Source organism: Megalobrama amblycephala, linkage group LG23 (genome assembly GCF_018812025.1).
Source record: "Megalobrama amblycephala isolate DHTTF-2021 linkage group LG23, ASM1881202v1, whole genome shotgun sequence".
NCBI classification, from domain to species: domain Eukaryota; kingdom Metazoa; phylum Chordata; class Actinopteri; order Cypriniformes; family Xenocyprididae; genus Megalobrama; species Megalobrama amblycephala.
The window spans coordinates 13,865,908-13,887,293 of NC_063066.1; the positions used below are offsets into that span (position 1 = coordinate 13,865,908).

The following is a 21,386-nucleotide window of genomic DNA, read 5'->3' on the forward strand; positions in this document are numbered from 1 at the left end:
TCCGAGTGATTAAAAAAGAAAAAAAGTAGAGTGTGGACTTGGTTTCATCCATCAGTTTTTGACTGAATGGAAAAAGATATGAGATTATGAGCTTGCAGTCGATTGTAAGAAAGGGGCTGGGTTTAAACTGTTAAAATCATTGTTGAAGTTCCACACGCACCACCAGAGAGAAATTTCACTGGCAAATTATGACATTTTGATCAAAAATTATGAGCATTTTTTTTTTTTAAACATTGTTGGTGAATCATTCTGGTTCATTCGGTTAAGTATTAGAAACCAGGGTTAATCTGTTAACAAATAAGGGTGGCAATTCTCTGCATCTACCATTTCCTGTACTAAGCATTTTCTTTCCTTCTCCACAGGCTCGTCTGTACATATGCTCACTCACCCTTGAGACACTAGCATACAGAAGACTAGATTAGTTACTCCTCAGACAAAGGGCTGTGCGCAGAGGTTGACTGCCTTAATTCATTGTCATTAGCAAAGAACGCAGAGTCCTTTTCAAACTCATTAGCTGATAAAAAACACCTTGTGATTCCCATTAAAATCCTCATCCTTCCTTCTTCAGCGCGAAGGCTTTTCTCCTTCACCCTGCATCTCTGCACATCCTCCAACGTCTCTCCGGATAGGAAAATAAACGACGGCTTTTATGTTTGACTGAGAGGCTAGCAATAATGAAGAATGGCTGTGATGTGCAATACATGTCTCTGTTTGTTGACAATTAAAGGCTAACGCTGCCACAGTGACAGAGCGTCACAAATCACCTGTTTATTTCGGGCATTAGTGTAAGAGATTTAACACATGATGGAATGATTTAGATATTTACATTTTCCAAATAGCATGATTAATGTTAATGAAAAATAACAGAAAAATGACTCTGAACAGAGTTTGTAATACATCAATCCTGGTACTCTACAATACCCACCAGAGTACCTTTTTTGTGCTTTTGTACAAAAATACAAAACAACTCTGACCTCCTGGTAGAATATCCATTTATTCAAATTCAAAAGACAAAAAGAAATACACATTTGTGCTGTCTGCAGTCTGTGAACAACTCTGCATATATACACTTTATACAGTCATATATATTTATAATCTCATTATTTAGTAAAACAGTACACCATTCCCCTGTAACTGTACCCATGAATAATAAATCCCTATCCTCCCCTTCACAGCCCATTAGTTTGGCATTTTAAGATGTAAAAAACACATTTGTTTTGAGGTTTTCAAAAACATTCGTTCAAGGATGCGCCTTGTGGTAAAATTCAAGTCAATATTTTCTATCCAACCGAGAATCTTTCAGCTAATAACTCAAATGGAGCCTACAAAGTGAGGACAATAGCACTGGCTATTAGTGCAATCCACTCGAATGAAGATGTGAAAGAGAGGAGAGCCAGATCCCCAACAGCAGCATTTGCATCTACGAGCCCCCTTCGCTCTGAGTGGGCACTTTAAAATCCAGAAGTCACACCTGAGCACATGGTTTTAGCACTGATGGCATTTCTGAAGTGAATATGCCTTTAAAATACACTTCTAGTGTGAATATGACAGGCGGTTTTGTTTAAAATTAGGACATATAAGGAAAGAAAATAAGCAGTAATATGAACAAGTGGCGTAACCAGGAGTGATTACAGGTTGGCGTGGATGTCCTCGTGTCGCAGCACTTTGTAGGTGATCCAGTAGAAGACGTTAAATATGAGGAAGCTGAGAGGAAATACTGCTCTGGATATGGTATCGATTCGTTTGGCTCGGTCCACAAAACGCTTCCGGATGGCCTCTCCGTCGTACAGTACTTGCACTGGGGGTGGTGGGGTGAATACGTTGGACCCTTCCACAGCTGTCCCATCTTTAGCTTGTAAGCAGTGGCCCAGTCCGTACCCACGGAAATAAAAGCCACGGGTTTCTCGAACAAATTCCTCCTCCTTTAACAGAAGAAAAGCTTTCTTAGTGTTTTTTAGTGCACAGGCATCAAAGAAAATTTGATAAAGCACATTAAAAAGTGATTCCATCACAGGAACTGATAGGACTGCAGGGCACTCACAAATAAAAGCAATGAAAAATTGCAGTTGTTTGTGGGAAAGCACATACTGGTTTAGTTTTTAGGGGAGCTGTTATACTTGACTGTAGATATGTAAAAAGTCAAATGTCAAGTGCATGTATAACATGCTTTTATTAATGCTACCTGTGCACCTTTTTATGGATTTTTATTTTGCATCATATTATTATAACAAAAAAAAAAGCTTATATAATCAAGTATTTTTTAAATTATTTTATTTATTATTAATATTAGTATTATTTTTTACCATGGTCCATTTACTGCAAAAAGTGATCTTCTTGTATTTGTGTCTTGTTTGCAGTACAAATATATAAACATTCTTAAATCAAGTAACATTTACTTATGAAGCAAAATGAATAAGAAATGAAAAAAGTATTTACTTAGTCTAAAAAATATAGTGAGTTATGCTTAAAATAAGAAACAAAATCTGCCTATGCAGTAAGAATAGTAAACTTAAATAAAAGGGAAAACAAGTTTATTTTTCTTACCTCATTTAGCAGATATTTTCTTTGTTTTGAGCATAAACTCACTTAATTTTGATAAATTTCTTATTACTTTGTCATTTTGCAAGTAAATTAATCTTGATTTAGGAACATTTAGATATTTGTACTGGGAAACAAGAAAAAAAAAATACAGCATCCAAATGATTATGATCAATTTTGCATGTTGTTAAATAGAAAAAAAAAGAAAAAAAAATCTGTGAAGATGGACGCAAGAGTGCTTTTCCTGACAAAGACTTTAGTTCTTTAGTATTCTCCTCTACTTTTTCACGTCACACGTTGGCTTAGTTCTTGCCTCTAATGCCAAATAAATTAGTCATTTGATTCAGTTTATCTGTCAATCTATGACAAATTACCCCTTTCCTCAAGAGGATAAGAAGATTAAGTTCTCTTTTAGTTCTTCATTAAATCCTCTGCTTGCGCTTAAAAACAGTCCAGTCAATCACGTGCCTAGGACTAATGATGTGTTTGGTTAAAGATAAAGGCACCCTTAAAGTGAATTAATGTCACCTATGAACAGAGCTTGGGTCATTGCTTACCTTATTAATCATGACCAGGCCATATCCAGACTCAGAATCTGAGTCTAGCGTGTAAAAAGAATTCTGCTGCAAAAACCTTTCAGTATGAAACAAGCTTCTGCATTTGCTAAATTTATTTATTAGCTTTAGCAAATGTGCACATTTGCACAGGAGTAATCTGAAAATGTGCTTAAATACATATGCTGAATTCCCAACACGTTTTGGTGAATTGGTGGCTAATTCATGCACATCTGTATTATGCAAATCAAAGTTATGTATTATATTAAGGGTGGATCTTCATGCTTACTTTTTTCTACTAATCATACATTTTTGTAAAATTCACATTGTATGAATTCATATGTAATCGCCACCTCGTAACATTCTGTGAGATCAGGTTGGAATTTCCAAGCTGTTGTTGGCAGAATAATTTTTGAATCGCTATACACATTTAAGGGGTATAAGGGAAGTGTGTGAAGACTAATGTCCCATATTACACCTGGCATTAACATCCTTTTATATATCCAATCACAAGTGGTCACATGAGACCCATTACTATCAGGAATAAATGACAATTTTCACTTGAAAAGTATGTTTATACCAGCTGTGAACTGGGCTGGGAGGATGGTAGGATTCTGGGTTTATGGGACTCAAGTGTTTGCCCGTGGGCAAATAAGATGGGGACACAGATGGGATTTTTACCCTGGCACAGGTGCTGCAGTGCTAGTTGAGTTTGCTGGTGCTATTACCAGGGAGCTTGTTCACTCTCCGTAGCGAGTCAAAGCTTCCTGGCTGCCTGGTTCGAACCTCCATCAAGGAAGAATGAAATGTCTTGTTCCTTAGTTCCGCTTATATAACAGTTTGGAACATCTGTCTTGTTCTTTCCCTAAATTAACTTCTGGGGATCAATAGAGCACATCCATCCATCCATCAATCTGTCATTCTTATGTATCTTGCACAGTTCAGTGCACTTTCAACCATCACATGCATAGCATTTCTAGGCAGGCTGAGCAGGCTCATTTTCATTAATATTGGCAAGTGTGTAAATACTTCAACAAGAATTTAAAAGACAACAGCTATCATGCCGATGCTCTCCAGCACCAAGTTGCTAGGCAACACTGCTTGCGACTGTACACTTCTTTGCAAGTTGATGAGGGACACTCCAATAAAGTGCACACTCAAGCTAAATCCGACCATCTTCTAGACACTTCAGGAGAACCTGATAAAGTTTACACAAGTGGATAATGTTCATGCTGATGTTTAAATCAGATGCAACTAGATGTTTTTGAATGCAGCAACGCTCAGAGTGGTTATTGTTTAACAAAACTATTAAAATTGTTTTCGGTAATTGAAATAAAAATTAAATAAAAGATAAATATTAGATGAAAAAATTTAAATAAAATTCAATAATGTTGTCTTGGCAACTAACTGAAATAAGTGCACTAAAATAAGTAAAACTCAAACTGAAAACTAAATAGAAATAATAATAATAATAATAATTATAATAATAATAATATCCTGGGGTATTTCCTCCCAGATCTGGACAAGGGCATCACTGAGCTCCTGGACAGTCTGAGGTGCGACCTGGTGGTGTCAGATGGACCGAAACATAATGCCCCAGAGGTGTTCTATTGGATTTAGGTCAGGCAAGCATGGGAGACATTCAGTGGTATCAGTTGCTTCATCCTCCAGGAACTGCCTGCATACTCTCGCCACATGAGGCCGGGCATTGTCTTGCACCAGGAGGAACCCAGGACCCACTGCACCAGGCAGCGTAGGGTACTGACAATGGGTCAGAGGATTTCATCCCGATACCTAACGGCAGGCAGGGTGCCATTGTCTAGCCTGTAGAGGTCTGAGCGTCCCTCCATGGATATACCTCCCCAGACCATGACTAACCCACCACCAAATTGGTCATGCTGAACGATGTTACAGTCAGCATAGCGTTCTCCATGGCTTCTCCAGACCCTTTCACGTCTGTCACCCTGTGCTGCAGGGTGAACCTGCTTTCATCTGTGAAAAGCACAGGGTGACAGACGTGAAAGGGTCTGGAGAAGCCATGGAGAACGTTATGCTGACTGTAACATCGTTCAGCATGACCAATTTGGTGGTGGGTTAGTCATGGTCTGGGGAGGTATATCCATGGAGGGACGCTCAGACCTCTACAGGCTAGACAATGGCACCCTGCCTGCCGTTAGGTATCGGGATGAAATCCTCTGACCCATTGTCAGTACCCTATGCTGCCTGGTGACAGACGTGACCGGTTTGGTGGTGGGTCAGTGATGGTGGTGGACCTGCCAATTCTGGTGTTCAATGGCAAATGCCAATCGAGCTCCATGCTGCTGGGAAGTGAGCACAGGGCCCGCTAGAGGATGTCGGGCCCTCAGGCCACCCTTATGAAGTCTGTTTCTGATTGTTTGGTCAGAGACATTCACTCCAGTGGCTTGTTGGAGGTCATTTTGTAGGGCTCCGGCAGTGCTCATCCTGTTCCTCCTTGCACAAAGGAGCAGATACCGGTCCTGCTGATGGGTTAAGGAACTTATACGGCCCTGTCCAGCTCTCCTAGAGTAACTGCCTGTCTCCTGGAATCTCCTCCATGCTCTTGAGACTGTGCTGGGAGACACAGCAAACCTTTTGGCAATGGCACATATTGATGTGCCATCCTGGAAGAGTTGGACTGCCTGTGCAACCTCTGTAGGGTCCAGGTATTGCCTCATGCTACCAGTAGTGACAATGACACTAGCCACATGCAAAACTAGTGAAAAAAAGTCAGAAAAGATGAGTAGGGAAAAAAATGTCAGTGGCCTCCACCTGTAAAACCATTCCTGTTTTGGGGGTTGTCTCATTGATGTCCATCTAGTGCGTCTGTTTTTAATTCCAATAACACCGAAGCAGCTGAAACTGATAAACAACCCCCTCTGCTACTTAACTGACCAGATCAATATCCCAGGAGTTTAACTGACTTGATGCTATTCTCTGATTAAAAAGTGTTCCTTTAATTTTTTTGAGCAGTCTTAATCTTAAATGCAAGATATTTAAAGTGTACCTAAAGTATACTTGCAATATTTCTACTTTTGCACAATCAAATATACTTAAGTATATGTTTAGTTGGACCTCAGCACTACTTCCACAAAATTAAAGTGCATTTAGTACAAAATTAGTTGTTCCAATTTAGCAGACTTTAAGTATACCAGTTTAGTATACTAAAAGTACAATCGCAGGGTATTTTTATTTAGCACATAAATAAGTAAATGTATTACTTAGCACAAAATAATCGTGTCTTATATAAACCCAGGGTTATCTTGCATCCAGTAGGTTAACTAGTCATTCAGGCAACCCACAACTGGTTAATTTTGAAAATATGTAGTTTTGCGCATCCCTAAAACAGGCAAGATCCTCTAAGTCTGCTCAGTCCCCTCCCATCTGTTAGTGTTTTCTTGAGCAGGAACATTTGGTCTAATTTGTCTATAGTGTTATTAAAGCAGGATGAAGCCAAGGATTTGTTGTATTGATTATCCTGGCCAGTTGTTGGTCCATCAGCCTAACAGCTCTCTTAGCCAGTGACCCATGCATCGATACCACCCAGATTGATCATTCAGACCAGAGACTTTCTTGGCGGGAGAGAATAGGACAAAGAGTAATGGCCGCCAAGATTTCCGAGGCAGGAGGGGGAGGAGAAATGCCTCATTCTTAAAGGGAGTAATTCTCATTTTTCTCTCATTATTGATTCAGATTCAACGAACACACTCGTAAATCTCCAGCACTGTGAGTTTGGACAGCAAATGCTGTTGTACAATTCTGGAAAGTGCCCTAGAGGTTTTAGCCAACAGTTTTAAATGTGATTGTTGGGCTTTGATGTTTATTAGTCAAGAATTTTACATTGAAATATTCATAGAAATTACATTTAAAATCTGTTAACATTTTATGTTTTCAGATTGATTTTACTCTCCGAAGCCCTGGGGGTATTTTCTAAGCTTTTCATTGAGTAGCCTCTTTAGCATTTCAGGCTGTGTCTGTGATCTCGGATCAGGAAGCAGGTTGTTGGCCTTTGGAAATTGGCTGTGGCAAGGCTTTACAAGGTGGCACAAATAGTGGGCTCAGCACAGGGGACTGCTCACTATGGAAACAGGCTGATCTGAATTCCCCCACACGAGATGTGACAGCCAGCTGTAGTGTGGCCATTGCCAGTGTTTGGATGTGGCTGAGTACAATGAGAAGAGATGCGAGTCAAAGTGGTAATCCAGGGTAACAGAGCAGCCTGTTTTTTTTTTTTTTCCGTGTGTGTGTGAGTGTGTTCATCACACTTACTATTCTCTGTCTTCGCTGCTTCTTGCGCAGCCTGATGAACTCTTTGTGTTGCCTTGAGACAAAGTTGACTGCTGCATACTCCAACAATGCAGCAAACACGAACAGCAGACAAACAGCCATCCAGATGTCAATGGCCTTTACGTAAGACACCTGGGATGCACAAGGTCAAAGCAACATCAATAGATAATCAATAAGGGCATTGCTAGGAATAATGAGGTTGTGTTGACTTTGGGCACATCCTTTTCATTAGCCTATGAGTTGATACCTTTCCACAGAAAACAGCATATTTTACAAAGAGCCGTAAGGGCTACAGCATCTGAAGAGGACATAGTTTAAATTCATATTTAAAATCTCATACTTTTATAAACATGTAGACTAAATGATAGGCAAAGAAAACATTTCATAGTTTAAAATGGGTTCTGTGCAATTCTACAATTATTAGGGGTTTGAGCATGTAGCGCTGAAACCCTATTGTAAATGTTAACTTTCCAAGGATCAGCATTCTCCCCTAACAGTGATGGGCAAACCAAAAGTCACTTCAAACTTTGAGGGCTGGTAGTACTCACACCGTCTACAACGTCACCAAGGTTGTCTCATTATTTCACTCATCTGATTTCTGAAATGTTTCTCTATTTTTTTAACCTTTTTTAACATTTTGTTTACCTTGGGTAGAGAGGCTCGTGAGCCAGAGCTCTGGGTGGTCATGGTCAGCACAGTGGTGATACCCAAGCCTACCCGAGCAGGGGCAGCATCCATGTTGATCCAGAAAGACACCCAAGACAGAATGACAATCAGCAGGCTGGGGATGTACATCTGAATGAGATAGTAGCCCATCTGTCTCTCTAAGTGAAACTTCACCTCAATACAGGTGAATTTACCTAGGAGAACAAAAAGAGTTTCATAGTAGGTAAGTAACTATGTATAGCAACTTTTAATGCACTGTTGTTCACATCTAGTTATTTATTGTCATATTGCTGGTTTATGTAAGGGCAACACCATAAATTCATTTAAAAAAATCATTAGAGGACCTTAAAAACAATTCTGTATACAACAGTGTATATGATGATTTTTTTATATGGATATTATTTGGCATGTATGAAGGTTGTAGTGGAATGTGTACCTGTGTTGTAATGCTTAGTGCAGTAGCCGAGATCTTTTTCCTCCTTTAGTAAAAACTGAGGAAGAGTTAAATCATCTGCCACCTGCACTGGGCTTTCAGAAAGCCACTCGAAGATCAGATCGTTCATGGTGTAGCCAACTGTGAAAAGGGAGAGATAATGAGATAGAAAAATGCATATATGTGCATAAAAGTGTGAATTGCACCTGTCCACTCTCATCCAATACTTTGTATGCTGCATAAAAGGCCACCTGACAGACAAAAAACCAAAGTGGTAGATGGATAGATTGAATGTCTTGTACGGACCTTGGAAAAGTGACGATGTTTATATACTCTGGATTATATCCAGCATACAACCAACATAAAGTATTTGAGCAAATTAATTGGAAATCTTTCTTTCTCATATTATTATTATAATTTTTTTCTTTTCACTCCTTGCCTCAAATTCTTCACATCCCCCACATAATTTCTAACAGGTCTCTCCCTCCGTAGTACACGGTGAGATTAGGGGCCTATTAAAAATGCATGAGGCATGCAATAACAGTGTAGAATACTTGACAAATCTGAATAATATTGATGTCTATCAGAGACCCACAGGAATGTTACAAAGACATCTATTATTCACAAACCTCCCCATCCCCCTCCGTCTTCAAAACAACAAACCCATGAAAAAAGGATGAAGTCCTTGAATGTCATGATGTCTTTGAAAAGTTTGGTGTGGTTTCAAACATTGTATTCAAACTAGTACAAGAAATATGAATGTTTTTCCAAGATGAGGAAATGTTTTTTTGTTTTTTTTGTGCCTATTCTAGCCTCAAGTGTCATTATACTATATCTAAAAGGCACTATATGCAATATATTATTTTTATGTTCTCCATATTTGAATTATTATCAATATTAAAAACAGTTGTGCTGCTTAATATTTTTGTGGAAAGTACGTTTTTGGGGGGATTCTTTGAATGCAAAGGAAAATAAATAAATAGCATTTATTTCACATATATTTATAAATGTCTTTGCTTTCACTCTAGATCAGTTGAATGTATTCTTGCTCGATAAAAGTATTAATTTCCTTTAAAAAAGGAAGATAAAGACTTTTTTTATGCGTTCCAGTGTCACTCTGGGTCATATAAGAATATTTGATTTGTGTGCCCATTATAATCCACAGAAGCACCTGTTAATCTATATAATAATAATAATAATAAAAGAAAAATTTAAAGCCTTAATGCTAAAGAATCACATATTGTGTGTTTACAATAATCTTACATTTGTCTACTTTCTCAATATTCCTCTTTTTTTGTGCCTATGTCATTGTGTTATTCTTTTTGAAATATATATTCCCTTGAAAACACTTTTGCCTACCAAGTTGCCCGAACTTACTTTCCTCCTTTTTTTTTCTGCTTACACCTTTGCTTTAACACTCCATCATCGGATTTCTCTACCTGGATGTGTCCTTTCCAGACAAGGTGATCCCACCCTTCAGCTGTGTCCCAACACTTGTCAAAACAGTGTTCAGCGTGCCCTTCCACAGCCCTAAAAAGGTGCTCTTGTCTAATCGGAAATGATTACGCCCTCCATAACGGCTTTGTTAGACGGTTAAACCTGCCCATCTTCCTGTGTGTGTCTCACTCTGTCTGAACCTACTCCTTAGAAGAGGGCAATTTTAACAGCGGCTACGGAGGGCTTTTTCCACTCATTGAATAAATACTGTAGACATACAGAGGACGCAGAAAGGACAGTAAAACATGCTGTCTTGGTGTAGTGTGTCGCCTAAATCTTTTAAACCATATGAGTCACTCAATGTAGAGGTGCTGTCTTTGGTCACAACACAAATGAATTGGGGTTTAAATCAAATAATTCAAAATGCAAATCCAGATGTCAAGCTGTGTCAAGTGGCATCTGCAGTGCATTTCTGCACGGACATCTCATTTGGCTCTTCTTGTAGTTAAAAGGGGGAGTTCTTTTGTCTCATGGAGGTGAAATAAAATCCTCTCGGGCAACTGAGGTGGGTCACATAATAAAGGGGACACAAAATGAAAGTTTCATTATTGATATCCTTTAAATTGGTTCTGGGAGTTAAGATGCTATCTGCTCTAAGGGCACTGAGGTGGTGAATAGTCTATTTCTTTGCCTCCCTCTTTTTATCAAGGTAATAAGGAAGGACACTGCACGATTTTAAAATGAGGATGCTGTATCATTGATACTTCCTCTTACCGATTATTCCTCTTTTTGTGCAATGAGACATAGAAAACTGTTTTGAGCTATTTCTTTTCTGCACATTTTTTTTTATCCCATAATGCTCAGGGTTATCTGGCTCACAAGTAGAAATAAACAGAAATTTAATTGTCATTGCTGTCTTAACAGGATATTAATGGCAACAGTTCATGATATGCTCTACTGTTCTAAAGTTTGGGGTCAGTAACTTCTGAAAAAGAAGACAAAATAGTTTCCACAAAAATATTAAGCAGTGCAATTGTTTTTAAGTGTGATGATGATAATAATGATAAATGTTTCTTGAGCACCAAATCAGCATGTTAGAATGATTTCTGATAGATCATGTGACACTGACGACTGGAGTATGATGCTGAAAATGTAGCATTGACAACACAGGAATAAATTACATTTTAAAATATATTAAAATAAAAACCTTATTTTAAATTGTATTAATATTTCACAATATTTTTGTTTTTACTGTATTGTTTATCAAGTAAATGCAGCCTTGTGAGCATATGAGACTTTTCTTTAAAAAACATGATAAAATGGTAGTGTTTACATTCACCATACACAACAGTATACATAGTGAGGCTTTTTAATACACGTAGAATAATTCATTCATTGTGTTTCACCTTCATAGCTATCGTGCATATATTAAAACAGTGTCAGAAGAATCGAATGCAGCAAAGTGTGAAGAGGGGAAGGTGAGGAGAGATGGGGGATGGAGAGATGAAGAGAAGAATAGAGTACTCACAGCTTTCTAGCTGCATGGTACAGGTCTGAATGTCCATAGGGAAATTCTTCAAGTCCATGGGACAAGACAGGATGAGTGTTAGCCTGAGACAGAGCGCAAAACAGGAAAGCAGAAAGTGGGGAATAGTCAGTGGAAAGAGTGAAACCACAAAGGGCAGAAAAAGGTGTTAAGTAGAGGATAGAGAAAGACCAAAAAATAGCTTGCAAGGAACACTGAGGAGGAAAAGCGGAGACAGAAAGGATAGTTGAAAATGAAAAAATATATACTCGTTTCTTGGCTCTCATGTTTTTTTGTTTTTTTTTAACAATTATCTGACAACTTCAATAGAACTAAGGTGAATGAGGATGGAGCTTTCAAGCTTTAAAATGACACAAAATGACATAAAAGTATCGTAAAAGTGGTTCATATGACTCACATACTATATTCTAAGTATTTTGAAGTATTTGGATTGTTTATGAGCTGAATTAACAATATTTTTGAGTGGGATCTTTTGAATGAATCGTTTAAAGATATACATTTTTGAATGAATTTGAATGATCTGGTTTGAATGATTTGTTGACTACTGATCTGGTCACCATGGATAACAGCTCACTGGAGGTGCAAATTTTGATGGAAATGCATCTTAAATTATGATCTATTTGTGGCAATAAATCTTCAGAAGACTTTGAATATAGTGCATAAGTTGTATGGACTACTTTTATGATATTTCATAATATTTCAATGAGCGTTTTCAACCTTGAAAGCTCTAGACCCCAGTAATTGAAAGTGCATAAAACAACCAGTACATTATTCAAAATATCTTCTTTTGTGTTCCACAAAGTTTTAGAACAACATGCATTAACTGAAATAATTTTAATTTTTATTTATGTGTGAACAATTCTTGTAGAGGCAGAATAATAATTTCAGAACGCACCATTAATCAAAATCCCAGTTAATACTGTCGCCGCATGATCCATGGTACACTTTTCCCTTTGATTTGTGATTGCAAAGTGAATTCCTAAATGAGACGTGAATTGCTCAGTTTTTATCACATGCCTTCTTAGTAAAAGCAAACTATCTTTTCTTTCCACTTGTTTATCGTGCTGCTGATACATTAGTTTTAGGCTTGAACATCAGTCACCGCTATTTGAAAGTTTGGATTGAGGAAACAGTGTAATTACCTGCTGTAATGCAATGCCTCCGAGAAAGACAAAGCCACCAGTGCTTTTTTTGAAGAGACAATTTCTTTTGTGCTGTGATAACCCTAAATTCAAACACCAAAATATCTACACTTACTCTGATGTGGAAACCTTTTTTGGCTTCTCAACACGTGTTTCCAAAGAGGGACCCTGGCACTATTAATTGCAATTACATCCATCCTTAGATCTAACTTAATAACATTTTTTTTCTAGGGAGATAGAAGGCCACATAACATCTATCATATTATGTATTGTATATTTTCTATGATTAATAATTGCACAAACTCCATTGCGATCATTGTGCTGTTAACCATTCCTATTTATTTTAGCCCAACTCACTTCTTTAACATATTTTGCAGGGATCTTTTCATGCAAAATCCTATCGCCCTTCTGCACTAATTCTTGTTAATTCCCCTTTGTCCTCAGAAATCTGTTTAGATTTCTCTGCTTACCTAATGCTGTAAAGCACATTCCCATTCTGAAATATCCTCAGCAGCTTGTTGTCTGTTGTGACTTCATGGAAGTTTGCACCTTTCTCATTAGCAAAGAACAAGTCAGGTTTCCATATGGAGTCTAACATCGAAGGGTCCAGGTCTAGAGATGCATCAGGATATTCACTATAGGCCAATCGAGGGTCGTTCCACTGCTGGCGTAGAAAGACGTTAAGCCTGTAATCCTGTAGGAAGAAGAATAAATGTGTTGGGTCCTGAAATCTAATTTAATTTCTGGACTTGTTAATTATTCATGTTCTTTTTAGAACTATTGTTCTTTTTTTAATTGCAAATCTAACACAGACTAAATCAAATATGCTCTTGAATTGCAAGTAAATAACTTGTTCTCCCCTGGCATTAATTTCTGTTGTAAGTCCTCCATTTCCAGTGACCTGTCTCAGATTAACCGACTAACAGACCGCTAACAACGGCAATCTGTAACGGTCAACTGAAACATGCTGACAGAGACACTTAGCTGTAAGTGTAAGCTTTAGAGGATGGGTGTATTACCCTTTCATTTTTTCCCCCCTTAAGTTCCTGGTTGTTCTCCCAATTTTTCATTTTTAATTGCATGGTGGACAGTTCATTATCAGCACATCAGCTGACCCACTGGACTCTAAACTTCTAAGTGATTTGCTCCTCAAGAAGTCAGGCAAGCAACTAGAACTCACCCGGCAGAAATATAATAGAAATATACAACAGAGCGTGCTGCCCAAAAAAAATTCCGCTTTGCATTTCAGAAAAGACGAGCTCAATGCTCAATCTTTGATTTTAAACTAAAATGAATCAGTGTTGTAACATACCATAGTTGTCTCAGTAATGGATCCAAAGCTGTTGATGAAAATATTACAGGTGACATTTACTGGTGGTCCTGTTGAAATAGAGAAGAGAAGTTTCTTATGTTTAGACTTACACTTTTGTCAATGCTTGGAGAGTAAATTAAAAATAAATAGTGGGACTAGTGGAACTTAAAGGGCTAGCTCACCAAAAAATAGTTATCACAAAAATCTAAGTTTATTTCTTTTGTGGAACAAAAAATGTTTGTGTAAGGTAAGATTGAAATGTAAACTTAAAATTAACTTAAACTTAACCTTAACTTAAACCAAACATACAATATATATTAGAACGAAAAAAAGTAACCTTACTAAAAATTAAAAAAAAAATTAAAGCTATAAACAAGCAGCACATGCACACACACACACACACACACACACACACATATATATATATATAAATCGAAGCGCACCAGAAAACATGGAGGGAAGCGCTCTTGAGTAACGTTACCAACATTTTTGAGGACATGTTCACTTGGACACGTTTACTTACTGGAGTAGGATTTTTCTCCATCTCTGGTAAGATGGCAATCATTATGATAAGTGTGTTCTTTAATTATTAGGTGTGCAACGGATCGCAGTTAATCCGTGATCCGTACGGATAAGGTCCAACGGTTCGGCACGCATGTGATTCGTGGATTAACTGCTAAATGTATCCATCATAGAGTGAAAGTTTATCATTTGGACGTGTTTTGTCTCGCCAATTTACGTTAACACATTCAAACGATTTTAAAAGCGTAAGAAGAGGCGAAAATCGGGACTCTCGAGCTGTTATCTGTGCGCACAGCCTCCCATCCCCTAAACGCGCGCGCGCACGCACGCAGATAGAGAGATAGAGAGAGAGAGAGAGAGAGAAAGAGACAGCGCTCGAACACCGAATTAATTCCTTTTTCGCGTTTACTTACACTTGAATGGACACATACACCCAAAATTATGTCAAAATACCTGTCTCGCAAGTTTTGTTTTGGTTATGTCATAAGTGAACAGTTGAGAAAGAAACCGGATGTGTGTCAGTTATTCGATTTCGGTCCGTGCTTTCTTTCTTAAAGTGACCGCAGCCTAATATTCTTGCTGTTGTCTGTGTCATTAATGTTAGTAAAATAAAATTTAATAAAAATCATTATCATCATCTTCCATGTTCTAGAGAAAAGAAGATAGTGAGGAGAGCAGTCAGGAGGAAAGTGATGAGGACAGCTTTTAGGATAAGTGTGTCACGTAAAGTGTCACGTAAAGTGTGAGTACCAATATATATAACGTATATATATATATATATATATATATATATATATATATATATATTTTTTTTATTATTTGTATTGAAAACACACAGGTCAGGTCACTGGGTTCTATCTACTGTCACCTCATTTAAGTTTCCAGGAGCCACTACTGTCAAGCTGCTTCCAGTCTCACGCTATAGGTTATGTTGCATATATCCCAACAAAAGCCTGTTTGTTTAAGTTCTGTCACACCTTTGAAGTTGGGTCTGATGCGAGCGTCATAGCCGGAGGTTCTTCCCATCAGCTTGTCCAGAAAATCCGATGGGGACATAGGCTTCGGGCCTGGCCTGCTGGAGGACTTTATCTCCTCTTTACAGGAGCCCTGTCTGCCAGAGATACAGAAAGCAAAGAGGAAAAGATGTAGAATGAAGCCAGAAAGAGAAAGGTGAGATAAAGGACAATAGATACAGTCAGTGATAATGACAGAGAAAAGCGTCATAAATAGTTTTAATGGAACTTTTATAAAGAACTGTTCAAATAGACTTGCTGAAAGGACCAGCATGCATTTTCATGTTAGTCTAGCTGGTGGAAGTGGCAAAGCAGCATCCAAAATTAAACTTGTGACCCACAATACTGGTCTTTTCCCAGGGAATACAGAGGCATAATGCATTAAACATACATTCTTCATGCTGTTTCTACAGAAGCCTGACACAGTGATCATGGCAAAGAAAAACCGAACCCCCTAAATCCCTAGGCAGGGGGAGGCATTGTGTCTGACAGACTGATGGCTCAATTGAAATGCTGTGAATGTCGCAGTTAGGGGGAGAAGACTTTGATTCCAGTTCCAGCGGGACTCAGTCTGTCCCTGACAGACCTGCCAAGCAAGTGGCTTGAGCAAGTGGATCCCAGAGGCTGGAGTCCTGGATTTGACTGGATCTTTCTCTTTCTGGATCTTTCACTTCAGAAGAAGTGTTTTCTCCCTGTGCTTTTGATTCAGTTTTAAGCAGATCAGTCATGACCCCAGTCCCCAGCCCCTGAGCAACAGAAGATCATCAGACTCCCTGTCTCCTCCCAGTGCCAAACTTTCTGATCAGTGAGTTTTTCTCAGTGTTTTTACCACAGAAAATGTGGCGTGAATTTTAGTGGAAACTCACAGGTGAATTGCTGTACTTGAATTGCATAGTGTTTGGGAAAAAAATGCGTAACCAGAGGCTGTGTTCTCCCCCAAAGACACTAATCTCTCTTGGAGCGAGAAAAAGCCCAATATGGGTTTAAATTTGCCTCACAGGCTTCAGGGCTTCCTCATCATCCAGCTCAGCTCTTGTTTATCCGAAAAATAAAAAAAAAGGCTACTAAATGAATAACTCCCACTTTTTTAGTGTGGTCCAACTCGTGTTCACACTTTTTTCCAGAAGATTTTATGATGAGACTATGCTAGAGCGGAGCATGCATTTTTAAAGAGTTGCAGAAGTGGGGAGGCAGCGATCAAGTTTGTTTCTCAGCCTTGAGTGTCTGACTCACGTTTGCATCCAAGTACCATCAGCATCAAATTGTGTTTATAAACCTCATGGCTGATATGCACAAGTGTGCCAAGTTCATATCTAAGTCTTTCTGAACTCGGGCAATGAGCGCTTTACAGGTTGGCTTTCCCCTTTCTCACTCTTTATTTCACTAGGAGAGAGACCATAGGTTTTACGTTCTCCCTTTTTATCTGACTCACCTAAACAATCAATGTTCTTCTTAACACCACAGTGTATTATAGACGTTCCGATTACATTCTAATCCCCAGTAAAATGGTTTATATAATATGTGGCTAGGGCACACAAAGAACATGGCAAGAAGCCAGGCATAGGTCCATTGCTCGTGTTTGTGCTGGATGTAATCCATGGTTGTTTTGGTTGTCTGGTATTCAAATATTTCAAAGAGATTATGTTGCATTTGAAACGCACCAACTTGTCATTTCAGGCAAGTGATAAGACTGTCTACATGTTTACAATATCCATTTGAAGCTCTGGTGGGTGTATTGGTATTGATGTACATTTAGTGTATAGTATTGATGTATAGTACATATTCTCCATCTGTAATTGCACAATAAAATATTTTAATTATATAAAGTGGTTGAATCCAGATCCTTCCTTGAAAAAAAATTATTTATATAGCCTACCATATATTTATAGATACACATTTGCTAATGAGAGATGCCTTGAGAAAAGTGATAAGCATTTTTTTATACTAAAAGCATTCTTTTCCATGTCAAAGTAAAATAAAACCATGAACATTATTTGTTCAAAGATTTGCTATGAATTATTAAATGAAGCATGTTTTCCAAACTCATAGGTGGAGCGCGTGTAGGGCTTAGCTTTCCCCTGGTTGATTGCTGTTGCTTCTAATTGCTTTTAGAGGGAAAGGCTTCCCAAACTGCTGGTCTAGGATCAGTTTTCTCTGTAATAATACCATACTGGTGAAAGAGATTGTGAAAGTGTTTTTATGTTTCTATTTATGAAATGTTTTTGCAGCATTGAGCAATGTGGCTAATGACAAACATATCTGTTGATTTTTTTGAATGCAATGGCCAATCAGAGGTGTTTAAATTAGAATCCACTCAGTTTTTGTCCAGTGCTGAGTTGTGCACTCTCGCAAATCCTCTCGTTATAGCTTAACTTGTAAGTTATAACTCTTGTAATCCATTCAGAATTTGAATAAAACTTTTGATTTGCTGCATTACATAAGGCAATGGTTTATTATTCAAATTGGCTGCCATGCCAAATCACACATATACAGTATGCTTGCTTTTCTGTTCAAATTATAAACTAGTGGTTTGTGAATGTAGTCGCTTTAATAACAAATTATTTATCGGGAGCATTTGTGCTGGGATGTGTATGTTGTTGCTAGGTGACACGTAACTGTGTTTTTAAAGAGGTAGTGCTCCTCATAGCCTTATCCTGGAGTTGGTTACCACTCCGCCTATTTCCAAACTGTATATCTCATATATACAAGTTTTGCAAGAAATACCATTACATGTGCTGTTGAAAACTTTTAAACTTTTTCCTGGCTGGGATTGTGCATCATTAATGTTTTTTTTTAAACAAAACATGTATATTTTTATTAGGGATGTCAATAGATTAAATTTTTTTATTGTGATTAATCACACCCCATTTTTTTTAATTAAGCATACACACTTTAACTTGTTTAACATGTTAATTTTGTCATCATTTGCTACATCCAGCAAAGTAAATTATCAGATTGAAGGGTGATTCTCACAAAACTGCATTTCAGGGTAAATTAAGATGTTTTTCCAAAAAAGGAAAAATTTGGATACTCCAAAAGGAAACCAAATAGCCAAATGATATGGACAGTCCATATAATTTATAAATATATGCACACAAAAGCACCCATTAAACAAAATGACAAAAAAACTTTTTTAAGGTCAGACCTCTCATTTGCATACCGACATGGAAAAAAAGAATGTGTAAGAAAGAAAAGAAGAAAATGTAAATATTAACATTGTATTTTTTACAGTGTCTCTTCTTTAGGTCTATCTGTGCTACAGGGCACATTGTGCAGCAAGCATATTCCACTGGTTGCAATTTGCTGCATGGGATTCGGCTTCTTCCCAATTAACCCTAGCTTGCTTTAAGTCCCTTTTAAGTGTACTATAAAGTAATTGTATTCTTTTAGTGCTATTTTTTAAAAATAAAATAGTATTATCACACTTTATTTATTATTTTGTTTATTTTACAAAAAAATTTATTTTATTTTTTATAGTTATATTTAATGGGTCACACAATGTGCAGTGTGAGCACCAACCAGGTGCTCTTATGAGAACCAGACTGAAAAACTTATGTGCACCCCTGCTTGTTTATATTTTAGACATGTTGTGAGATACCGAACAGGACCACATGGAGATGCCAATAAATAAATAAATTAATAAATAATTAAAAACCAACAAACCGCCTTGACCTGACTGCATATGAAAGTGAAAGTGACATGTGAAGGCCAAGTATGGTAACCCATACTCGGAATTTGTCCTCTGCATTTAACCCATCCAAGTTAGTGCACACATTAGGAGCAGTGAGTAGAGTACCTTCGGTTTATCAGTCTGACACTAACCATTAGGCCACGACTGCCCCCATATACTTACTACAGTACACAGATCCATTCAGAAGTACTAAATACAGCAACATACACATGACAAATCAAAACATTATCCTGAATATGTGTGGAAACGAATAAATGAATGTAGTGAAATGGAATGAATAATTCACTGAAAATGCAACATGAGCCTCTTTTCTCTCTGCCATCTCTGATCAGCCTGTTTTTCTTTACATTAGTGCTCTTTTGGACTGATTGTTTAAATGAATTCACTTATTGGATCATTGGACTGAAAATTTCAGTTTAGTGGCTTAAAATTATCTGTTCGCAAACAGAGATCAAAATCGTGTTAAAGGGTTAGAATAGAAATTTCCGCCTACAAGGGTTACTGGCAGGGCCTGACATTAACACCCGCCACATGCGGGCAGATTTCAGCAGTGGCGTGTAATGCGGTCACTCCTACTAACTACTTTGGGGGTTGAATTTTATATATAACAAATACATTTTTCAATCGTAGTCTTTTAAAAAGGCATTTGAAATAATAAACTAAGTGCAAAGTTATGTTGTCAGAAATATTGATTTTTCGATACACATTGATACTGAAATATCCAAAACTCTTCCAATACTCATTTTCTGCAGAATAGATACACAATACCAGCTGCGCTTTCTTGCTCTCTCATCTCTCCGGCAGCGAATTGACACATAAACTTGCCTCCCCTTACTCACTCATTTCATTTGCTCCAGATGAATATTGTTGGTTTTACAGGGCTTGAATTTTGGTGTAGGATTGCGTGTATTGCACAGAATTTTACTCATTCCCACAGATTTTGTGCTCACACCCAAAGTGCACCTCAGTACTAAATTGATTTCTTTTTTTGCTGCATATTGCACTTAAACAGTGAAATACACACAAAATAATGTCAAAATGCCAGTCTTCAGCTTACCCCTTGGCACGTCGCATAGTGTGTGGCAAGTTTTATCAGTCACATTTCTATGGACTTATGTTATACTTTCTTTGGATTTGCACTTGATACCAGATATCATGAAGTATAATAAGGAGGATTAGTTTTGCCTTGTTTTTTACCTTTACCCATGCAATTTCTTCATGTACTTAGAGGATGACAAAAGTAAAAACTTACTAATTATAATTTGCATTTTATAAAATAATATTGCTTTATCATTTTATCTGTATTTTAACATGAACTTAAAGGGGTCATGATCAGAGAAATTAAATTTCCCTTGATCTTTTGACATGTAAAAGGTAATTGTACTATAAAAACATCCTGTAAGTTTCAGAACTCAAAACTTTCTTGTTAGTCTAAAAACAGCTTGTGGGATGTATCACTTTCTTACGTAATAGTGTGGCTTTTCTTTTGTAATAGTGTGGCTAAACACTGCCTCCGCAGAAGAAGATCAACGCCTGCTTCTACATCACTGCCTGTTTAGCCTCACCCACCGATTTGCACATGTAGTGGTGTAACCCAGTTACAAAATATATTTAAGGAAAAAAAACAAACACTTTGATTTCTCTCTCTCTCTCTAAGCCAATCAAAATGTTGTATTGCCTTTGTCCCGCCTTGGTGCATTGTTCATTAGTTGAATTGGCTCAGTGCCGATCCATGTACAAAACAGATCACACCAAGTAGAGAGAGTGAGAGCACATCTTACTGCTGATCGAAAAAAAGTTATATATATAGTAGAGAGATCGCAGTGGTACAGCATCGATTGATCATCAGTTTCATTAATCAGGTTTCCTGCTTATCTTGGTGAGTTTTGTCAATTATTTTGTCATATTAAGTGATTTTGATCTGATTAGCCTACGGGGCTAAACCATGTGCTATTGCATCATAATCATTCAAAATCATAACGACTACTCTAATTTCAGTGAAATGTTTGTCTTTTTTATCTCATCTTGTTCTATATGAAGTTCTATAATGTTCACTATTTGTAATATTGGGATTTAAGTATGCATTTAAGTGTATATTGAAAATAATACACAATGAGTGTTTTTGTCCTATTATTTTGTACTGTGGGATCTATAGTACAATGTTTGCAGTTAGAATGATGTTGTTTTATTATTTTATCAGACCAATTCATTGAAATGCATCAGTATT

General features: G+C 37.5%; 1 protein-coding gene and 2 long non-coding RNA genes across 6 annotated transcripts in view; 2 read left to right on the forward strand and 1 right to left on the reverse strand.

Annotated features, from left to right (window-relative positions):
- Window positions 1–975: 975 nt before the first annotated feature.
- The window catches only part of glra4a (glycine receptor, alpha 4a), a 44,089-nt gene continuing 23,678 nt past the window's right edge, over window positions 976–21,386 (reverse strand). Inside the window, exons 2-9 of one of the 4 annotated variants that reach the window (XM_048176625.1) lie at window positions 15,433–15,566; window positions 13,934–14,001; window positions 13,092–13,315; window positions 11,462–11,544; window positions 8,500–8,637; window positions 8,043–8,257; window positions 7,380–7,529; window positions 976–1,922 (exon numbers count right to left, since the gene is read on the reverse strand). In XM_048176625.1, the coding sequence (XP_048032582.1) occupies window positions 1,629–1,922; window positions 7,380–7,529; window positions 8,043–8,257; window positions 8,500–8,637; window positions 11,462–11,544; window positions 13,092–13,315; window positions 13,934–14,001; window positions 15,433–15,566 (1,306 nt within the window). In that variant the 3' untranslated portion in view covers window positions 976–1,628. The other 3 variants (XM_048176624.1, XM_048176627.1, XM_048176626.1) reach the window with 3 other exon arrangements.
- LOC125259179 lies at window positions 14,345–15,426 on the forward strand. Its single transcript, XR_007182741.1, has 3 exons — window positions 14,345–14,482; window positions 15,108–15,197; window positions 15,294–15,426. It is a non-coding gene; the product is annotated as an uncharacterized LOC125259179 (long non-coding RNA).
- The window catches only part of LOC125259178, a 53,950-nt gene continuing 53,205 nt past the window's right edge, over window positions 20,642–21,386 (forward strand). The window contains exon 1 of the long non-coding RNA XR_007182740.1: window positions 20,642–21,038. This is a non-coding gene — a long non-coding RNA (uncharacterized LOC125259178). The remainder of the gene's footprint in view (window positions 21,039–21,386) is intronic.